The 21,513-nt window shown below is 48.7% G+C and overlaps 2 protein-coding genes across 14 annotated transcripts in view; both read right to left on the bottom strand.

Annotated features, from left to right (window-relative positions):
- Positions 1–1,058: 1,058 nt before the first annotated feature.
- Positions 1,059–11,271, bottom strand: LOC309533295 (uncharacterized protein). Of its 8 annotated transcripts, none has more exons than XM_082224685.1 (5): positions 11,194–11,271; positions 9,913–10,007; positions 8,921–9,030; positions 8,490–8,615; positions 1,233–1,535 (listed from the first exon to the last, which is right to left on the bottom strand). In XM_082224685.1, exons 2-5 carry the CDS (start codon positions 9,980–9,982, stop codon positions 1,323–1,325), a joined length of 519 nt encoding a protein of 172 aa, XP_082080811.1. In that variant the 5' UTR covers positions 9,983–10,007; positions 11,194–11,271; the 3' UTR covers positions 1,233–1,322. The 8 variants fall into 8 exon arrangements, 7 of the variants coding, with proteins under 7 accessions (XP_082080812.1, XP_082080811.1, XP_082080808.1 ...); XM_082224682.1 differs by having other exon boundaries at positions 9,913–10,422; positions 11,110–11,266; XM_082224683.1 differs by having other exon boundaries at positions 9,913–10,010; positions 11,110–11,266.
- A 3,032-nt stretch (positions 11,272–14,303) lies between these two features.
- The window catches only part of TNK2 (tyrosine kinase non receptor 2), a 97,455-nt gene continuing 90,245 nt past the window's right edge, over positions 14,304–21,513 (bottom strand). For all 6 annotated transcript variants that reach the window (XM_082223957.1, XM_082223958.1, XM_082223959.1 and 3 more), the window contains 3 exons: positions 17,390–17,485; positions 16,231–16,358; positions 14,304–14,669 (listed from right to left, as the gene is read on the bottom strand). In XM_082223957.1, the coding sequence (XP_082080083.1) occupies positions 14,663–14,669; positions 16,231–16,358; positions 17,390–17,485 (231 nt within the window). In that variant the 3' untranslated portion in view covers positions 14,304–14,662. The remainder of the gene's footprint in view (positions 14,670–16,230; positions 16,359–17,389; positions 17,486–21,513) is intronic.

Here is a 21,513-nt window from a genome sequence, read left to right as displayed (position 1 = left end):
GCCATTTTGTGCCATCCCATGCACCCCACAGCAGCCATTTTGTGTCATGCCACCCACCATGGCTGCAGTGGGGTGCAAACAGAAGAGACCTTAATCAACCTCCCTATGGATTTGGACCTTGCTGCCATGATATCCCCGAATGCACCCCTTTACTCTTTCCTGTGAAGGTGGCACACTGACATGGGCTACTAGAGAGTGTTATTTTACGGGGTGAAACTTAATTTTTTCAGGTTCCTTCAGTGAGGGATCTTTTTAAAAATGGTTTTGGGTGTGAGGAATTCAAATCTGCTATTATTTTTGTGACTGGACAACATTTAGCTTGGCAAGTACGTTTGAGGAAGAAGCACATAAACGGTTTTTGGAAAACCAAATAATTCTAATTTTACCTTCTGAAAATTCCAGGTATTGCTTAATAAAAATAATAATAATGCAATATTAATATATAGTATAACTGCAAGTACTTGGCAATCATTTCTAATGATTTCTATGCAATTTTACTCACCAAGCAAAACTAAATTATATTAATTTAACCAAATTATCTTTTGAATTCCCAAGTCGTGTTACAATTTTTTAGCACCCCTCCTTTGGGGAATTTGAAAGTTGAAAAATCCAGTACGTCCTAATGGGGATACAGCTCAGTGCCACAGGCAATCTTTGCACTAAACAAGTCCTCATTCCTTACACGTATATAAATTCCTCCCCCCCCCCCCAACTGTCAGTCATCCTGACGGGCGTTTTACTCCTGATGACTGGTGTCAGCTGAGCTGGGAAAGCTCATTCTGAGCAGGAACTAGTTCTAATCCAAGTTTGGCACACCTGTCCCTTAACAAAGTGAGCAAATTCAGTTCATGTCGAACTCTCCGATTCTGTGATTCTATGATTCAACAAGCAGTTCAAGTTCAAATAATCCCAACCATGCAGAAGGTTAAAAGTTGCTGGGCTGGAGTGTAAAATCATAGAAGCATAGAATTGTACCTAAGAACAGCAAGAAAGTATCCTAAAACACGTGCAGAGAGTGAATTGCTCCATTTACAGTATTTCCCCCCAGCAGATGAAAGCGCCAGTCTGAAGAGTAAGAAACAAATGCAAGAGAATGAGCTTCAAACCATGAATCATTCAAAGTCTTCCTCCAAAAGGAACTTAATTCACATAAATTCAATATGTGCAGTTTTTAGGGTTGCCATATGTCCTCTTTTTCCAGGACATGTCCTCTTTTTCATGATTCGCCATAGCAATCCATAGCTAAAAGTAAAAATCTGAAAATGTGTCCTTTCTTTTTGCTCTTCAGAACATGGCAACCCTAAAAACTGCAGGTGAGTTGTTCAGCAGTTATGGGAACTCCTTTCAGGCGTAGTTTGGAGGTTTCCTGAACTACTTCCACGCAGTTTGCTAAACCCAACCAGCCCTGGGAATGGGCGACTGAGCCTCACTTTGGGTGTGCAATGGGACGTGATGCAGCAGACCAGCTTGGTGATTCTGGACAAGGCCATGATCCGCTCCTCCACCGACGGGGATCCCGTTTCAGGAAGAAGGAACTGGAACGGCAAAAAAAGGACGGCATCCATGGAGATTTCATGAGACGCATTCTTGTAGTGCACAAGTGGGAGCTGCAACCCAGAGTTGCAGCATGAAGGGCTCTAGGGCATTTTGTTCTATTCCCCCTCCAACCTGCTTCCCCATTTCTCTCCACAAGGTCTGCAAGCATTACAAAGCCCGCGAGCAGGCCCAGTCCTTTCTGGGCTGTTTTCGGGAGTTTCTCCCCCTCAGGGAGTTGTGTTTTTTGGTTTGTGCTTTTCCATCTCTCTTTATGAATGGGTGGTGCTGTTTTGGCTACACATCTCTCTGTATGAGTGGGTGGTGCTGTTGTGGCTGCACATCTTCCCCCTATACTTATACATCAGAGAACTGTAGAGTCGAAAGGGACCACAAGGGTCATCCAGTCCCACCCCCTGCAATGCAAAAATCTTTTGCCCAACGTGGGGCTCGAACCTGCAACCTTGAGATTAAGCTAGCATCTTATGTTTAAGGAGCCCCCAATGATGTAACCTTTCCTCCTAAGGGAGCGGCTCCATCCAGGCTAGGCCATTTCTGCCCTATCTCAATGAAATCCTTTTTGAGGTTTTCCTACGATGGTTTTCCCACAGCCAAACAGAGACACAATTACCAAGGCAAAGTCATTCTTAAAGAGCCCAAGGCAGGGTCAAAACGGGCAAACCATAAAGCTGTGGGCTTCTTGTTATGTACAGTGGTGCCTCGCAAGACGAAATTAATTCGTTCCGCAAGTCTCTTCGTCTTGCAAGTTTTTCGTCTTGCGATGCACGGTTTCCCATAGGAATGCATTGAAAATCAATTAATGCGTTCCTAGGGAAACCGCCTGTCAGGGAACTGACATCGGAGGAAAGGGAAGTGATAGGGCTCCCAGAGACTGGGAGAGAGTCAACAGCCAAAGCAGGAACCAGCAGGGGGAGCGCGGGGTCTCTGGAGGAGGATCTCAGTAATGCTGAGAGACACGCAGCAGCCCAGGCAGGAAGCAGAAGGGGAGAGAAAGGGGTGAGAGACACTTCGAGCGAAAATAGCGGGGAGGTGTCAGAAGCAACTGCAGGGAGACCTATGCTTCGCCGGAAGCTGTCACGTCGTGAGTCCAGGAGACGCGTTTCCGTTAAGGAACTTCTTTGCTGGAAGCGCTTCCGCAGACAGCCACTGTCGGACTCTACAAGTGACTAGAGCAGACATGTCTGAGGAGCTCTGTCACACACAGAGGTTTGTGGGGTCGCACAAACTCTGAAGGGGCACTATTTTAAGCACAAGCAGCTAATCATCCCCTGACAGCAGTCCGACAGTGTCTGTACGGCTGCCTGTGCAGGAGAAGGCATCATGAGCGACCCAGCAGGAGCCGGAGCCGCAGGGGGTGGAGCTGGTCCAAGCTTGGAAGACAGATACCGAGCATTGGAGGTCCAACTTGCGCTGCAGACGGCGAGGCTCGAGGAGAGGAGGGCTCAAGATGCAGACAAGAAGGGGAGAACCACTCAGTTCCCCAGAAAGGTACCAGGATTAGTGCAGAAGTTTGGGGGGGACCCCAAGGATTACCATGCCTTTAGGACTGAAATGCAATATGCCCTGAATGTGCAGTTTGATGAGTTCCCTGATGAGGAATCCCGAGTTGCTTTCGTAATTGGGCATCTTGAGAAGGGGGCGCGAGATTGGGTTCGACCCCTGATGGCAACGCACAACGATATCCTGAAGGACACTATGAAATTCTTTCGTGCAATGGATATCATGTTCTCCAGCGATATTGAGGAGGGGGTAGTGCGCAGACAGCTAATGGCTTGCAAGCAGGGAAGCAGATCTGTCCGTGAGTACTGGACTGAATTTACCATGCTGATTCACAGATTGGGGTGGGATTTAGCGGCAGCACCCATTCAGATGCTATTTGAAGAAGGTCTTTCTTCAGCTGTGAAAGACGAGCTGGCCAGGAGCCCCAGGGCGGTGTCTATGGATCAGCTGACCAAATCTGCGCTGACCATTGGAGCGCGCCAGGAGGCAAGAGCCTTGGAGAGGCGGGAAGGGAGAGGGGAACGTTGGAAGGAGTTACGCATTCCAGACATTCCTGAGCCAGCTTTCCCGCCGGCAGAGCCGATGGAAATCGGAACAGCCCGCGCGCGCGCATTTTCAAAGCCCAGTGAGGGGGCGAAGAAGGAGGGAAAGGGACCCCGGAAATGCTATCTCTGCCAACAGCCAGGCCACTTTGCCAGAGTCTGCCCCCAGAGGAAGGAATGGCAAGGGATGGTGGGAACTGTTGAGGGGGAAGAGCAGGGAGAAACGGAGCAGGTAAAAGCCAACGCCTGGTTGCCAGCAGGGCACTGCAGCCAGGCCAAAGAGCAGTGAAAGTGCCCGTGCCAGAAGCTCCTCGACCTGCTCTAGTGATTGAAGTGTCGCTAGAGTTGCAAAATGGACACCCCCTAAAAATAAAGGCGCTGTTGGACTCAGGCAGCTCCTGCAATTTCATGAGCAAGGAGTTTGCTGCTGAACACCAGATACAGACTATCCCCTTAAGCAACCCCCTGCAGGTGACCACGATCGATGGCAGAGAACTGTTGGGAGGAGGCGTCAGCTTGCAGACCATCCCAATGATAATGAGGGTGGCAAGGCACACAGAACTGATAGCGTTTAATGTGGCCACCTTGGGAGGCGCTCCCATTATTTTGGGAATGAGCTGGCTAGCCCTACATGATCCGCTGGTGGGCTGGCATCAAAGAGTGGTTTCTTTCGGTTCCGCACATTGCTTAGAACACTGCAGGGGGGAAAAGGGGTCAGCAGGGGCCCAAGCCACCCTGGCAGGGACTGAAGTAATGGAGAAGGGGAAGGTGCCACCACAGTATGCTGATCTCAGCGACGTGTTCAGCGAGAAGGAAGCTGACCAACTACCCCCACATAGGCCCTTTGATTGCCAGATCAATTTACTCCCTGGAGCACAGCTTCCTGTAGGCAAGTTGTATGCCATGTCAGACAGGGAGATGCAGCAGTTGCGAGAGTTCATTGACAAGAACCTGAAGAGAGGCTTCATCAGAGAGTCCAAGGCAGCGGGGGGTAGCCCAGTGTTTTTTGTGGATAAAAAGAACACGGACAAGCCGAGACTGGTATGTGACTTTCGGGCCCTAAATGCAGTGACAGAGCCGGTGGCTTTTCCTATGCCCAGGATTGATGATATTTTGACCAGGGTGCGAAAAGGAAAGATTTTTACAAAGCTGGACCTAAGGGGGGCGTACAACCTGATACGTATAAGGAAAGGGGATGAATGGAAGACCACCATGTTCACCCCTTTGGGGGCATTTGAATATCTCGTTATGCCTTTTGGATTACAAGCAGGCTCCGCGTGTTTTCAAGCCTTTATGAACCATGTACTGGGGCCTTTGCTCTACAAGAATTGCGTGGCCTTCTTAGATGACGTGTTGGTGTATTCGGAGAATGAGGAGCAACATGTGAGAGACGTCAGAGAAGTGTTGAGCAGGCTGCAAGCCAACAGACTGTGGGTGAAACTGGAGAAGTGTCAGTTTCATACCAATGAGGTGGAATTCCTGGGGTACCGCTTGTCAGACAAAGGGTTGGCCATGGACCCCGGCAAGGTTCAAGCGGTGCTGGAATGGAAAACCCCCAAGACTAAGAAGGATGTGCAGAGGTTCCTAGGGTTTGGAAACTTTTATCGTAAGTTCATCCGAAACTTCGCTCACCTGACGGCGCCCATCACGGACTGTCTCAGCAGCAAAAAGAAGTTTGTTTGGACGGGGGAGGCGGAGCGAGCGTTTGAGGAACTGAAAAGGGCCTTCGCCTCTGACGAACAACTTCTACATGTGGATTTACAAAAAAAGCTGAGGGTCGAAACAGACGCTTCTGACAGAGCCATAGGGGCGGTGCTTCTTCTGCAGCCGGGGAAGGAGGGGTCCGAGTGGCGACCGTGTGCCTTCTTTTCGCGAAAGCTGAACAAATCTGAGAGAAACTACACGGTGTACGACCGGGAACTTCTTGCGATTTATGAGGCTTTCCGGAGATGGAGGCACCTACTAATTGGTGCACAACAGAAGGTGCAAGTGCGCACGGACCATAAGAATCTAGAGTATTGGAGAACTGCGCGAGTGCTCAACCAACGGCAGTTGAGATGGGCCCAGGAGTTCTCCAAATTTAACTTTGAGATTTGTTACGTACCAGGCCAGGAGAACGTTAGGGCGGACGCTCTCTCACGCAAACCTGAATATTTGGAGGGAGAGGGTGCACCCGAAGAGACCCATGTCATTCCCGAGGATCGCTGGGTGTGTGGGGCGGCATTGGTGGGGCTAAGGGAACTGATAGAGGGAACGGTGCAGGATGAATATGCCCAGGACAAACTCAGGGGTCTCAGGAGGGAGGGAGACAAACCTGGGGGTTTTGAGGAGAGAAACGGGGCGTTGTACTACAAGGGAGCGTTATACGTACCTGAAGGAGAATTGAGGGAAAAGGTACTCAAGCAACTGCACGATAGCCCCACAGCAGGGCATTTTGGGCAACACAAAACCATGTGGCTGGTTACCAGGGAATTCTGGTGGCCCAAGGTCAGGGAAGATGTGCGGGAGTATGTGAGAGGGTGTGACCGATGTCAACGAGCCAAGGGGGAGAGGCGGGCACCGGCAGGTTTATTAGAACCACTACCCACGCCGGAAAGACCATGGGAGGCAGTGGCAATAGATTTTATGACTGATCTGCCCAGGTCCAAAGGGAAGACAGCCATTATGGTTGTGGTAGACCTGTTAACCAAGATGGCCCACTTTATAGCCTGCTCACATGCGGTCACAGCAGAAGAAACCGCTAAATTGTTTGTGGAAAATGTGTTTAGATTGCATGGTGCCCCCTTGAGGGTGGTTTCGGACCGAGGGAAACAATTTACTTCCAGGTTCTGGAGGAAGCTCATGAGCTTATTGCATGTAGAGGTGAATTTTTCCACTGCCCGCCATCCAGAAACCAACGGGCAGGCGGAAAGAGCTAATGGTGTCCTCCAGCAATATTTGAGGTGTTATGTGAATGACAGAGAGAATGATTGGGTGGAGAAGCTGGCGTTGGCAGAATTTGCCTATAACAATGCGGAGAACGTGTCCACGGGAATGAGCCCTTTTTTGGCCAATCACGGGTGTCATCCCCGAGCCTTCCCAGGGGGGGAGGGGGAGAACTGGAGCGTTCCAGCCGCAGAACAGTTCGTTGAAGAAATGGAAGCGATCCATCGCCAGCTTCAACTTAATTTAAACAGGGCGAAGGAGGAATATAAGAGGCAGGCAGACAAAACCAGAAGGGAAGGAGAAAGCATTAGGGTGGGGGACCAGGTGTGGTTGTCCACCCAAGGGTTACCATTTAAAGGAGGTTGTAAGAAGTTAAGACCCAAAAGGCTGGGCCCATTTGAAGTCACGCAACAGGTCAACCCAGTGGCTTTCAGACTCCGGTTACCTAACCACATGAAGTTACACCCAGTGTTCCACAGATCATTGCTGTCACCGTATATAGGGGACAGAGAGGGGAGGGTCAATAGGGGACCAGCTATGGAGGAAAAAGAACACAGCTACCATGTAGCGGAGATTCTCGATTCCAGGTGGAGGGGAGAGCAAGTAGAGTATTTGGTAATGTGGGAAGGGGAGCCGGAGTCGGAAAACACCTGGGTCAGGGCAGAGGATGTAGATGACGAGGTTTTGATTGAAACTTTTCATCAGAGATTCCCTCGGAAACCCCAGCCAGTGGCGAGGTTCCGGAGGGAATACTTCGCCACCACCGACGAAGAAGAAGAGTTGGAGGGGTTCGCTGATTCCGAGGTGGAGGAGGATTCAGCGAGTCGGAACGAAGACCGATGGAGGGAAATGTTCGAGACGTCGGAAGATGAAGAGGATTCTTTTAGGGGTTTCAGCTCCTCACCGCCCAGAGGAGAGAGTAGGGGCGGGGGAGAGGGGGGCCCTGGAGGGGAGGTGGATGTCAGGGAACTGACATCGGAGGAAAGGGAAGTGATAGGGCTCCCAGAGACTGGGAGAGAGTCAACAGCCAAAGCAGGAACCAGCAGGGGGAGCGCGGGGTCTCTGGAGGAGGATCTCAGTAATGCTGAGAGACACGCAGCAGCCCAGGCAGGAAGCAGAAGGGGAGAGAAAGGGGTGAGAGACACTTCGAGCGAAAATAGCGGGGAGGTGTCAGAAGCAACTGCAGGGAGACCTATGCTTCGCCGGAAGCTGTCACGTCGTGAGTCCAGGAGACGCGTTTCCGTTAAGGAACTTCTTTGCTGGAAGCGCTTCCGCAGACAGCCACTGTCGGACTCTACAAGTGACTAGAGCAGACATGTCTGAGGAGCTCTGTCACACACAGAGGTTTGTGGGGTCGCACAAACTCTGAAGGGGCACTATTTTAAGCACAAGCAGCTAATCATCCCCTGACACCGCCTTCAGACCAGGTCCGGGGACAGGCTTCGGAGGAGGTCCGAGGACAGTGGGGAAGACGCGCTGCGCTTCCCCGCTGTCCCGGATATTTCCCTATGGGCTGTCGTCTTGCGAAGCAAGCCCATAGGGAAATTCGTCTTGCGAAGCGCCTCCAAAACGGAAAACCCTTTCGTCTAGCGGGTTTTCCGTCTTGCGAGGCGTTCGTCTTGCGAGGTACCACTGTATTCAGACTGGCTGAAGTTCTCACTCTGGGCCACCAGTATGCAAATGAAGGATTGAGAGTTGCTTTCACCGATTGGGTAGCTAGTTGGAATTTGTTACTGTTACAGGTTCTTGAGCATTATATAAGGCAGCCAGCTTCACTGTTCAGAGAGACTTAGAGTACTGCTAAGTGCTGTAATAAAGAGCTGTTGCTTAAAAGAGCTGTGTCTGTTGCCCATCTTTCCCACTATACAACACTTCTAGTGCTAATCTTTCCTTGGGCTCCGTCAGGAGGAGTTTTTTAGGGCTATTTTCATCCTTCGCACTCACATGTACACGGGTCGGCTTACTCACCATGAGAATTTCTCTTATCAGGGTCGGGTTGTAGTGACGTTGACCAATGTAGCCCACCTTACTGCTGTCGAGGTTTTCGCTGATGAGGTCTATGCAGTCCAGGAACTTGACCTTCTCAGGTAATTCCTAGCCTCCCCAACCAGGGACAGGATGATGAGTTCAAGAAGGATTAGCAAAAGCAGCAAGCCATCTTGACTACCGCAACATGCTCTCTGCGGGGCTGCCCCCAGAAAGATTTGGAAACTACGACTCTTCTGGGTGCGTTCCGCAGGGAATGTTTTACTCCAGGGCCGTGCTTACTTTGCTGGGTTCGAGCCCAATTCAAAGTATTCCTGAATTATGTGACTGGAGGAAGAAGCCCCCACCCCCACCATTTTTAAGGAACTCATGTCGTAGCAGGGAAAGCGAGGGCAGGGTTGGGGTGCAGATACCTGGTGGCTTTTGCGGAGAAACTGGTGCATGAAGCGCATGACACCTCTCATGTCTCCCTCAGAAGCTGCAGAACTAAATGTTGTCTGGGAGGAGTCTGAGCTTGGTGAATCTGAAACAAGTTTATTAATTTAATAAGTAAATACTGCGCCTTTCCTCCCAGAGGAGCCCAAAGGAGCAAAAACAAAAAAAACACAAAAAAACCCCTTTATTATTATTTTTAAAAATTATAAACGAAACAAAACAAATTTAAAATATTTAAAAACTGCTAAACTCATCTAAAAGCAATGAAACACGATTAAACAACAGACAAGTTTTCAGCAAACGTCTAAAGCAGGGGTCAGCAACCTTTTTCAGGCATGGGTTGGTCCACCCTCAAACAATGTGGGGGGCTCCTGCGATGAGGCTACATTTTAATATTTTAATGTTCCATTATTTTAATGTTGTATTTTATTTTTGTTTTTAAGTTGTAATCATTCATCTTGTTTTTATTATTGCTTGTAAGACACTCTGAGCCCGGCCTTGGCTGGGGAGGGCGGGGTATAAATAAAAAAATTATTATTATTATTATTATTATTATTATTATTATTATTATTATTAAAGTTCAAGTAGATAAATAGGTACCACTCCAGCGGGAACATAAACGGCATTTCCGTGCGCTGCTCTGGTTTGCCAGAAGCGGTTTAGTCATGCTGGCCGCATGACCCGGAAGCTGTACGCCGGCTCCCTCGGCCAATAAAGCGAGATGAGCGCCGCAACCCCAGAGTCAGCCATGACTGGACCTAACGGTCAGGGGTCCCTTTACCTTTATTCTCCAGGCAGCAGACTCAAGAGCATTTTCATAAACATGCTTCCTTTTCTGAAGAATGAGGACATGATGCAACAACAGGAAACCCTCAAGCAGGAATTGAACGCAGTGCTGCCTCCAGCTGTGAAGGAAGATCACCACCTCTGGAAGCACCCTATGACTGCGTCATCAGCGAGAGGAGCTTACCTGCATTTCCGGGCGACGACGCCGAGTCTTCCCAGCTGCTAAGCTCTTGCAACGACTGTCTCCAAAACATTCTCCGATTCGTTTAGCAGGAAGCGCTGCTGGGGGAATGTTGATATTGGCTCACGTATGCTAGCAAGCCCAGGCACTGGGCATTCACCCAGTGCCACAACTGTATCTGTGATTAATGCGTGTCGGCTCAGTTATCTATCTGTTAGCTTGCAGTTAGTATGTGAGACATCAGTCTGTTGGTGTTACTTGTCCAGTGTTACATCTTGAATTGGTGGAGTTTATTTGGAGCAACAGAGATACTTTGCACTTGTACATATCTGTACATATCTGTATCTGCAATAGCCTGCAAGCTGCGTCTATCTATGTCCAGAACTGTTTTAGTGAGCCTTATCTTCTGCAATAGTAAATTATTCAGACCTTAAGCCATTTCTGTGTGGTGACTGGTACTGGGAGCAACTTCCATTGCGTGTGGAGCTCACCTGAGATTCCCAATAGAGCATCCTATTGAAATCCTGCAACACATACAGCTCATAAGCGGCCCCTAGAAAGTTGTCTAGAAGATTTTGGACACACAAAATCAGCAATCAAGAGAGACTGAGTTTTGGATCTGTATCTGTATCTGTGTTTTTTATTTGGAATGTTTCTCCCTAAGTTATGTTTACACAAATATATTGTCTTCCTGTTAATTATACTTATTTAAACTAGGATATTTATTGTATTCTATATTTGATCTTCTTTTGTAATGTTAAAATAAAAAAATTCCTTCCAGTAGCACCTTATTTCATAATGTTCTGTTTAATCTGTAAACTGCTTAGAGGGAATTATGAAATGATATAGAAATTATTGAAATATGTAAACTTTGGGACATCTCTTGGAGTTAAGTTATGCTCAGCCTGTAGATCTGGGCAAATAATACCATATATCAAAAAAGGCACAAATCTCCAGTGATGTCATTTGAAGGAATATGACCTTATATGCAGATTGGAAACCCTGAAATATCTCTCAGAAATTGGGGTGCAGTATAACAATATGATACAATGCAACACACAGCAAACACTAATGGAGCTGTGTAAATAATGAATCATTTTGCAAGAGACCGCCCCAACCCAGTAAGTGTTCTACCCAGAATCTTGCATCTTTTGAAAAGAATGGGAAACAAAACGAGGGAAAAAAATGATTGCCTCCTACCTGCTGAGCAAATATGAGGGAATGATTTTGCTGCCAACCTGGAACAGGGGCTAGAGAGGTGTTTTTCACCCTTAACAGTCTCACTGTTTCAAATCCATAGTAAGCCAACAGATGAAAGGAAAATGAGTGTAGAAAGGTTTGGTGTTCAACGCAGGTTGAGATCAAGTGCCCATGGCAGTTATTGATGTCATAATGGGCAGGGAAATGGCCGGGCAACCAATGAGAAACGACAATGGAATGCTTTGCTCCAACGGACGTTTCCCTCCCAAGCCGGTCTTGCCTCCGGAGAGCTTCATGGAGGTTCAAATTATGAAAAGTTACTGGTGCAGATATAAAACAGTGAAGAAACAACGCCCCAGTTTTAATGGAACCTTATTTGTTGTTGCGCCACTCTTTGGTGTGTGGAGTGCCGCAGGGCGCAATCCTCTCCCCGGTGCTCTTTAACATCTTTATGCGCCCCCTTGCCCAGATTATCCGGAGCTTTGGGCTGGGCTGTCACCAATATGCTGATGACACTCAGCTCTATCTGCTGATGGATGGCCACACCGACTCGGCCCCGGACACGCTGACCAGGAGTGCTCTGATGGTGTTTCCTGCTTGGCAGGGGGTTGGACTCGATGGCCCTTGTGGTCTCTTCCAACTCTATGATTCTATGATTCTATAAGTTGTATTCATTCAACTTGTTTTTATTATTGCTTGTTAGCTGCCCTGAGCTCGGCCTTGGCTGGGAAGGGCGGTGTATAAATAAAAATTATTATTATTATTTATTATTATTATTTGTATGAGTGCATCTTGCTGTCACTTTTCTTACCGCAAAAAAGTTGTTTAAAAAAGAGAGCGCCAGAGTGTGTGGGTCTGCAGTGCAAGGGAGCCAAAGCGCTTTAATCCACCTTCACTTGGGCAAACCTAAATTTGCTGGCATGTCATTGAATTCCTCTTGCTAAATGGTGACAGCCTGGAGGAGGTCCCTAGTTATGTTAGGGTAGGATACTGGAACTCCTGCGTGTTCTGTATAAAACGTTCTGCGTGTCCGTTCCCCTGATTTTTGGACAAATCTTTACCCTGACCTTTGACACCAGAGATTTGTGTGGGTTTTCTGGGCATACCCTATTCCTGTGATTGTAACCTGCTTTAACCGTTTTGGATTGTGAATCTTAAATTGTTGTAACCTGTTCTGGGACCTGCAGGTTAAGGATGTGTAATAAATTTTAAATAATAGTAATAATATTTAATTATTATTTCTATTTAAAAAAACCTGATGGTTTAAGAGCAGAATTTATGTCACTTCAGAAAATTGCTGAGTGCCCTGGGGGCACCAAGTACAAGGAACTGCAAGGGCAAGTCCTTCTGCGTTGATCTTGTTTTCCTGCTGACTTCTCCACCTCATCAGGTTAGAAAGGGGTCCAAGGGACCGTTCCAAACTTGTTTCTCATGCAGTGGGTCACCTTGTGTGGGGAATTACTGTGAGCACTGCGGAGTGCCTCCAACGATCCAGATGTGTTGAATATTTGCACATCCGTGTCATGTTCACCTCTTGGCTTGGCAGCTGCTGCTGACATGCAAACGCTCCAGCACCTACAAACAGAGCAGGCTTGGCCAACCTGCTGCCCTCCGGATCGTTTGGACTGCAACTCCTGCCACCCGTGATAACTGGCCCTGCTGGCTGGGGTTGAAGGTTCTGGAGTGCGCGAGGTTGGGAGAGGGACAGCTGAAGAGCATGGCATTTGAGTAGCGTTACCCATAATGCAAAGGGCAAGCAGACACCCAGAGCACTCTGGGAGCTGTAGTTCTCTGGAGAACAGACGAGCCTTCTTTCACGCTATTGAGGGCTTCTATCTCCTAATTCTCTCCTTTACGACCTCTTAAGTGATAATGTAATTTGCAATTTATCATTGATTTGTAGGGGGAAATTGAACTTGGTAGGGCTTAATCTAACTGACTTTGGAAATTCTGACCCCAAAGATACTTGGGAAATTATCAGGAAGAATCTTACAGAAAAAAGTGTTCTCTCTACTCTCGAGGTTGCAAAGCACAGTGCTTGCTCTCCTCTCTATTTAAATCTCCCTTTGTGTAGAGATTTTCAAAAGGAGTATATGACAAATCTGAAGAATCATGAATTGTGCAGGCTGTTTATGTTAGCCAGATTTATATGTTTCCCTCGATGATAGTGAGAGGAAGATATTTAGCTTTCCCAGAATCAGAGCGTCTCTGCAAATGTAGTATACAGGTACCTGATAGTATACAGGAACATATTTTCTTTTCTAGTGATTTTGGCATTTATGCCAGAAGACAATTATTAGAGGCCTTACAACTCAATAGGCTCATTTCTATGCTACCAACTGTTCAGGACCTGCTTTTGGACAGGAATGATCAAATTACTTTAATAGTGGCTGAAGTTTTGAGTGCTGTCCATGTAGAAAGACTGGGTCATTATAAAGAGAATTAGTGGTTCTTAATTGATTGGGGATTCAGTAGTGCTGTATTGTATTATTTATGCAAACAGATTTTCTCTGGAGTTAAAGATCTGACTGGGACAAACCTTGTTATGTTGAGCTCGTATTTTGCACAATGTGGATACGGTGTCTGTTTGATAATGTGTGGTTTGCTATGCCTAATAAAGTATAACTATACTAGCTATTGGACGCGGGTGGCAATGTGGGTTAAACCACAAAGCCTAGGACTTGCTGATCAGAAGGTCGGCGGTTCGAATCCACGCAACAGGGTGAGCTCCCGTTGCTCCGTCCCTGCTCCTGCCAACCTAGCAGTTCAATAGCACATCAAAGTGCAAGTAGATAAATAGGTACCACTCCGGTGGGAAGGTAAACGGTGTTTCCGTGCGCTGCTCTGGTTTGCCAGAAGCAGCTTAGTCATGCTGGCCACATGACCCAGAAGCTGTCTGCGGACAAACGCCGGCTCCCTCAGCCTATAGAGCAAGATGAGCGCACAACCCCAGAGTCGGTCACAACTGGACCTAATGGTCAGGGGTCCATTATACTAGCTATTGAGGGCTGGCAGCTGCGTGAGAAAAGGGACGCTTCCATTTCCAGGAAGAGAAATCTTCAGAATTCTTAGGCTTGCACCTTCTACTGGACTCCAATGTGACCAGTTTCCACTAAGTCCTCACCCAAACACTCTCCACCCCCCTGCCCGCCCCATTTGCCCGCGGACATGAATTGCCATTTGACCGCCACTCCTTTCTCTCCAAAATAGAATAGTATATTTATATATTAATGTAACACTTCTCTTTACAAAATAAATCCGACACGAAGCAATGGGAATAATGGTCGGAAGCGGGGGGACGGGGACGACGACAAGCAAACACGAAGCCGCCTGGGGTCGGCGGAGGGGGAAGGGTCAGCGGTCCGGTCTCTGGTGCGGGGGGAACGCGTGTGGGTTTGGCCCAGTGGGACCAAGCTACAGTCTTGTGTGCCTCTGCTCTGCTGTCCTCTGCCTCGGGGCAACTTAGGCTCGGTCCGTACACCTCCTCAGAGCAGCACCAACCACGGGAACCCACGTCGGGTCAACCACTCCTATTTTGGGGTACTCCTGCAGCTCACCGCCTGCAAGGGGAAAGATTCAGTAAGTGGACGACGACAGCAAGAATTCAGTAAATGTGGAATGGGCCTCTGGGGAAGCAGAGAGTCCCCCAACCCTTCCCAAAAACGAAAGAGAGAGAGATACCGTATTTTTCGCTCTATGAGACACACTTTTCCCCTCCAAAAAAGTAAGGGGAAATGTGGGTGCGTCTTACGGAGCGAATGCAGGCGGGAGGCTCTGCTCAGCGCTCCCTTTAAAGAGCCGCGTGGAGCGTGTGTGTGGTTCTTCGGGGCTTTCCCCCAAGAGCCGCACACACACACTCTGTGCGCTCTTTAAAGGGAAGCACGACTCTTGGGGGAGCCTTAGCCGCACACAGACTCTCCTGGGCAGGGGATGAAGGCTCCCCTTGCCTGGAAGAGGCTGCGCGCGGCTATCCCATAAGCCGGGACAGCTAGCGGGATCGCTGCGCAGTATTCCCGCTGGCTGCCCTGGCTTCTGGGATTCAGAATCCCCCCCCACCCGTCTTCCTCTTCCAAAAACTAGGTGTGTCTTTTGGTCTGGTGCGTCTTATGGAGCGAAAAATACGGTAGCTGTCCATATTGAATCCTCTCTCTCCATGTGATATTGCGTCTGAGCATCAGCCAAGGACTTTTCCCACCATAAGCAACAGCCTTTTTCACCTGCCTTGGCTTCAGGATGGAGTTTCTGGTACGGGTATTATGTGCCTCTGTCTTTTGCTGAACGGAGTGTAAGATTAGGCTGTCTGCCAGTTTGCTTTTTACTATGCCTGTATTACGTTTTTGTCAGTGGTGTTTTGTAATCAGAGAATCATAGAATTGTAGGGTTGGAGGGGACCCTCAAGCATCATCTAGTCCAACCCCCTAATGTTGTACACTGCCCTGATATCTTTTGATAAAGGGTGGTATATAAATTGAAATACTAATACTAATACTACTACTACTAATAATAAGTAGCAGTAGCAGTAGTAGTAGTAGTAGTCATGGGGTTGGAGAGAGTGTATGTGTGTGGCTTCAACAGTGCTTAGCTTGTTTTTGGTAATTTGTTAATGTCATTAATCCTATTTTGTGCATAATGAGTGCTGCAATGCTTTGCAATTCCTTAACCTGACTTTTGTTGTGCTGTTTAATTTTTTAGTTGTTTCGTTAATGGCGTTTTATAGAAGGTGGTTTGTTTCGCTAATGGTTTGTCATAGTTTTGCTGGCGATCTGTTAATTATTCCATACGGTTTATGTTGTCATGGGGATGTTCTGTCGTGTTGTTGGTATTTTTTGTTTGTTAGCCCCTTTTTTACTCATGTGAGTGAAAAGCCGCGTGGAAATATAATAAAACGAATGGATGGAAATGTAGGGTAGAATTTGGGCTGCTAAGGTCAGCATTTAGGTCTGCTTCCCCACCCGCTTTTGTGCTGGCCCATGACCCCAGGATGGAAAAAGGTCCCCTGCCCCACCACCTCTCTGCTCTAGGTGATCTGCTGAGGCTGCCCTGGCTTCTCTGCCCCACGGAGCAGGCAGCCACCAAGAAACCAGTCCACAGCCGTGGCACAAAGCGTTGTCCTGCTCTTACTTGAGCCGGAAGGCGCTGTAGGGATCTAGCAAGTGAGAGCTGGCCTGCTCCAGGTTCCAGTCGAACATCTCCAGGACCTTGTGGCACTCCAGCCGTGTCTTGAGGCCCAGGCAGAAGAGCTGCTCCACCTGCGGGGAAGGACAGGGCACAAGGCTGAGCTGGGGGGAGGCAGGCAGGTAAGGCTCTGAGCCACAAACCCACGGGCACTGGGCTCCCATACTGGGGATATGCCCAGCCCGGCCAGCAGAGGGGGCTGAGTGAGCCCAGTGCAGCAAGGAGATGTTGTCCTGGCAGCATTTGGATGGAAGAGCTCCTTCCCATCTTGCCAAGCAATATTGGGATGGCAAGGAACACAGCCTTGTACTGTGATAGGAATTTTGAGGTCTTAGAGGTCATAAGTGTACCAACCAAGTACGTATATAGATCAGCACAGGAAGACCGACCTGGAACCATTTTGATTCCTAAACTGAGCAAATGTTTTCTCTGTAGGGTCAAAGTGGGAAACCTCCCCATTGTCTCTTTCCTCACAAATCCTGTCTTAAGGGCACATTTAAGATATGAATAGGGTGTGAGCCTGTGACCTGGCCTAAGTATTTATCATTACAAAAGACTGGCCAGGCTACCCAGGCAATCCAATCAAGTAACAGGAGATAAACAACAACAGGAGAAAAACAACTTTCAAATTTCTGTTTTAAGACCGCCTTTTCTGTGATGTAGGTATGATGTATCTGAGGGGTGGTCTTGATCTACAGGGTGGCAATTTCAAAAGTCTTTATAAGGCCTTGCGCGCCATTTTTCGGGGTTCCTCTTCCTCTCCTGCGTGTGAGGGGAGCACCCTCTTGCAACAGATCAATAAAGATCAAGCTTACTAGCTGCTTTGCTTCTCAATATTCTCTGGTTGGCCTCTCCTACCAACAGGGAACCTATGTAAGGACTTTATATGGGCTCTTGGATACCCCATAAGGGAAAAGGGCAGTTTTTGTTTACAACAGTACCCAGACTATTCCTCCCTCTGTCTCCACCAACCAGCCGCAGTGCTCCAGGTTTTCAGGCAAGGACCCTCTCTCCCGGCTTGAGGCCTGTTGCATGCAGAGAGGGTGCCCTACGGCTGAGACCCGGCCCTCCCCACCCAAAGCACACCTCCCTGGCTGCCATTTACCTTCAGGTACTGAATGGCCTTCTGCACGTTCCAGCTGTGGTTTTGCAGTGCCGTGTGGCACTCCTCCGTAGTGACGCCGTGAACTGTCTCTTGGACCTGCAGCGAAAAGCACAAATGTAGCAAGAGACTGGTATTATTATTATTATTATTATTATTATTATTATTATTATTATTTACTTCTCTGCACAGCATTCGGATCCCCTTACGTAAATGCAGCGCAGAGAAACAAAACCGTAATAAGAACTCAGTTTAAAAATTCCCACCCGTTTTTAGAAACAGAATCTCAGCCTGCACTAGTTTTGGTCCATCTAGCTCAGAGGTTTTTGTTAGGATATTTCCGTTCCACCTTAAAAGGGAGCAGGATGTTTGTGTCACAGCCTGCATATTTCCTGGATGTTTCTGTTGTGTCTATGCTTTCGTTTCTCTCTCTTCTGTGTCTGGAGACACTGAAGCAGGCAGTCATGTTTTTCTTTGTTCTGATCAACGCTGAATAAAACTTGTAAATAATGCTCTCCTGAGTGCGACTTTTGCTGTGCATTATCTGCTGATAGAGTGTGCATGAGCTCTGGAATGTGGCAAGCTATTTCTGGAAGCTCGTGTCGCTAACTGCCGAAACTATCTACGGGAGATCGATGGATCGTCCGGCAGCCGGCTTGGGGGCCATGATGGACTTTGTCTCCCTGGCAGTATCCCAACAGTTTTCAACCTTGGAACTACCTTCTTTCTTCCGTTCCCCTGTGGGGCTCAGGAGCCCTGTGAGGTCACCCCTTGCCTGCAGAGCGGGCAGCCTCTCAAACTTTTTTTGAACACCCTCCCTCAGCCTCCTCTCCTCTCTCCTCTCCTTGGGAGTCATCTAGGTAGCCTCTGCCGCCGCCTCTGGTCTCTGAGCTGCCCCCCCCCCCCAAAGAGAGGTGATTCCTTACACTGCCCCACAGGGGCCTAGACTTGTCTGTCCATTCCCAACAGCAAGGGCTGGCAGACTGGCTGTCAGGAGTGTGTGCAGGAGCCGGGCCCTCTGACCAGTAGGGCTTCGCAGGATAGGGGACTTCCTAAGTTTGTTCTGGAGAGGCAAGATGTGGCCGCACAGGTGAGACCGCTTGGTAATTCACTGCACCTGGTGGCTAGAGCTGGGAAGGCTTCTTGCTGCGTCTGGCTTCTTGCTTCCTGATCCTCGGACCCTTGACTTCGTGACTCCCTACTTCCTGACCCTCGGACCCCTGGCTTCTGGACCCTCGTTCCTGCTCCCACCCTGCCATTTTGCCCCCGGTCCTGACGTCCTCAGCCAGGGCTTCGATCGCCCGTAGGCCGGACCGTGACACTGGTTGGCTGGGTTTCCTCACCCGCATGCTTGCTTACTCCTAGGCCACCTCAGCTCCTGGCAACCAGCACCCCCTGGCCAGCGCCAGAGGCACCATTCACCTGGGGAGCTTGTAGCCAGGGCTGCTGCAACGAACAGCTGTGCAAGCCTTTGGGAGGCAGAGACTCAAGAGGGCATCAGAGGAAGGAGGGAAGGAAAGAGGGACAGAGGCCAGTGTTGCCAGCGGCACCCCTGACCATCATTCAAGGCACCCCAGGGTGCCACAGCACACTGGTTGGAAACCACTGATCTAGCTGATTACGGTCACCAAGTACTGACACAGATAGGTAGCCGTGTTGGTCTGCCATAGTCAAAATAAAAAATTCCTTCCAGTAGCACCTTAAAGACCAACTAAGTTAGTTCTTGGTATGAGCTTTCGTGTGCATGCACACTTCTTCAGATACACAGATACTTCAGATGTGTATCTGAAGAAGTGTGCATGCACACGAAAGCTCATACCAAGAACTAACTTAGTTGGTCTTTAAGGTGCTACTGGAAGGAATTTTTAATTTCAAGTACTGACAGCAGCTCTGCAGGGGGCCTTCCCAGTTCTCTGCTTGGAAATCAGATGCCCTGACCCTGAGCGGCAGCCCTCTCCCAGTCTTGACCTAAACACAAAAAATGAGGTGTAGTGATATTGGGAAATCTCAGTAGTTTAAAAACTTTGGTTGAAGTAGAAGAGGAGCATGCTGGGAGAACCAAAGACTGTAGAACAGGGGGGGGTGTGTGTCTGCAACCTTTAAGACAAAAAGAGCCACTTGGACCCGTTTCCGAAGGAAAAAAAACCTGGGAGCCGCAAAACCATTGCGACATTTAAAACAAACATATCTCTGGAGCCGCAATCTGACAGCGGGCGGGAAGGTGACATCGGGACGGTGTGTGACAACGCACGCACTGCCTCCATGCAACGTCACAGCCAGTACAGCGCCCGCCACAGTGGGGAGTCTCGGGGCGCACATTGCGCCTCCTCCCCTTGCTAGTATCCGCCCCGGAGCCGCGGCAAAGGTGTAAAAGAGCCACATGCGGCTCCGGAGCCACGGGTTGCAGACCCCTGCTGTAGAATGATGGGAATGTGTATTTGGGTCTTAATTGCAGACTTTTGACTTTAAAAGTGTGAAGGGGGTTATCTTTTTCCCTTGCAGGAAGAAAGTTTCTAGCTGATTTGTGGTCTTGACACCTGGGTGTCTGGGAGGCAGATTCAGAGTGAGAGGGTTATATGGCTAATTTACAACTCAAAGAATCTGGTGTGTCTCTGGGAATGCTTTAATCTTCAAGGCCCTTTTGAATAAACAGAGTTCAGCTGCCGGGCCTCCTAACAATCCTGAGTTATTGTTCCTCCATGTAAAGGGACCCCTGACCATTAGGTCCAGTCGTGGCCGACTCTGGGGTTGCGGCGCTCATATCGCTTTATTGGCCAAGGGAGCCGGCATACAGCTTCCGGGTCATGTGGCCAGCATGACTAAGCTGCTTCTGGCGAACCAGAGCAGTGCATGGAAACGCCGTTTACCTTCTTGCCAGAGAGGTACCTATTTATCTCCTTGCACTCTGACGTGCCTTTGAACTGCTAGGTTGGCAGGAGCAGGGACTGAGCAACGGGAGCTCACCCCATCGCAGGGATTTGAACCTTCTGATTGGCAAGTCCTAGGTTCTGTGGTTTAACCCACAGCGCCACCCGCATCCCTGTTCCTCCATATAACCATTGGCAAATTGCTAATTAATCCAAAGAACTGATTGGTTTCTAAGTTTGAATCCATTTGGGTTCAAGAAGGATGAAACCTGAAGAAACTAAGATGCAAATTGCAACAGATCATCTTGCCAAGCAGAGAATCCTATCATGCTGAGGCTTTGTTATGCTGAATGCCTGCCTTGGTGCCCGAGGTGCAGGACCAGTTGGAAACATCTTTGAACTGTTATGCTTGTACTTCTGTTCTTGTTGTGAGTATAGTCAGTGATATTAAATAATGTTTTTATTTTCTGTTTGGGATTTGTAAGAGATGTGCCAACTTTTATGCTCTGAATAACCTTTCTTTTTAATAAATTTGGAAAAAGAATTTTTTCCTGCCTTTGTATTTTGTGCCTTTCTGTCGGGGAAGCTGAACCAGTGCCTAATCCACTTAGTCGCCTACCAGAGCACCTGTTGGATTTTTGCCTGTGTCACGGTAAAGTGACATAGAGTGAGGCAGTCCGGAAAAAACTGAAGAGTTATTCCCTTCCTTAGGCTACTTTTCGGGGGCTGTTCTGGGATAAGGAAGTGGTGGCAGCAACTACTGCTTAAATTTGTGTTTTGAAAACCCCATTCGCGTGCCTGTCTCTCGCCCTTCCGGGTCCTGCTGGAGTTTGGAGGACCGGCTGGGGGAGTAGGGAGTGCGTGCAAATGCTCCATGAGGGCTAGTGGGGAGATTTGAGTCAGGTTTGTACGTATGAAGTTGAATCAGGACATTGGCCCATCCAGCACAGCGCAATGGCTCTTGGGCCTTTCAGTTCACCAAATGGTGACCCCCAGTCACACCGTGGGGACAAAACTGACAAAGGGCAGTTTGGAAAAGGAGGAGCATAATAACTATATCTGAAGGAGCGTCTCCACCCCCATCATTCTACCCGGACACTGAGGTCCAGCGCCGAGGGCCTTCTGGCGGTTCCCTCCCTGCGAGAAGCCAAGTTACAGGGAACCAGGCAGAGGGCCTTCTCGGTAGTGGCACCCGCCCTGCGGAACGCCCTCCCATCAGATGTCAAAGAGAACAACACATACCAGACTTTTAGACAACAT

The sequence above is a fragment of the Podarcis vaucheri genome (genome assembly GCF_965113315.1).
Source record: "Podarcis vaucheri genome assembly, chromosome: 5".
NCBI lineage: Eukaryota > Metazoa > Chordata > Lepidosauria > Squamata > Lacertidae > Podarcis > Podarcis vaucheri.
This window is presented reverse-complemented; position numbering and strand designations above follow the sequence as displayed.

What these genes read in the sequence shown, in the direction of transcription:
- LOC309533295 (XM_082224685.1), bottom strand. Translation starts at nt 9,982, where the DNA reads ATGTTTTGGAGACAGTCGTTGCAAGAGCTTAGCAGCTGGGAAGACTCG. An exon ending in GTCGTCGCCCGGAAATGCAG is followed by an intron (nt 9,031 to 9,912) that starts GTAAGCTCCTCT and finishes AACTTGTTTCAG; the next exon opens with ATTCACCAAGCTCAGACTCC. An exon ending in TGATAAGAGAAATTCTCATG is followed by an intron (nt 1,536 to 8,489) that starts GTGAGTAAGCCG and finishes TTGCCGTTCCAG; the next exon opens with TTCCTTCTTCCTGAAACGGG.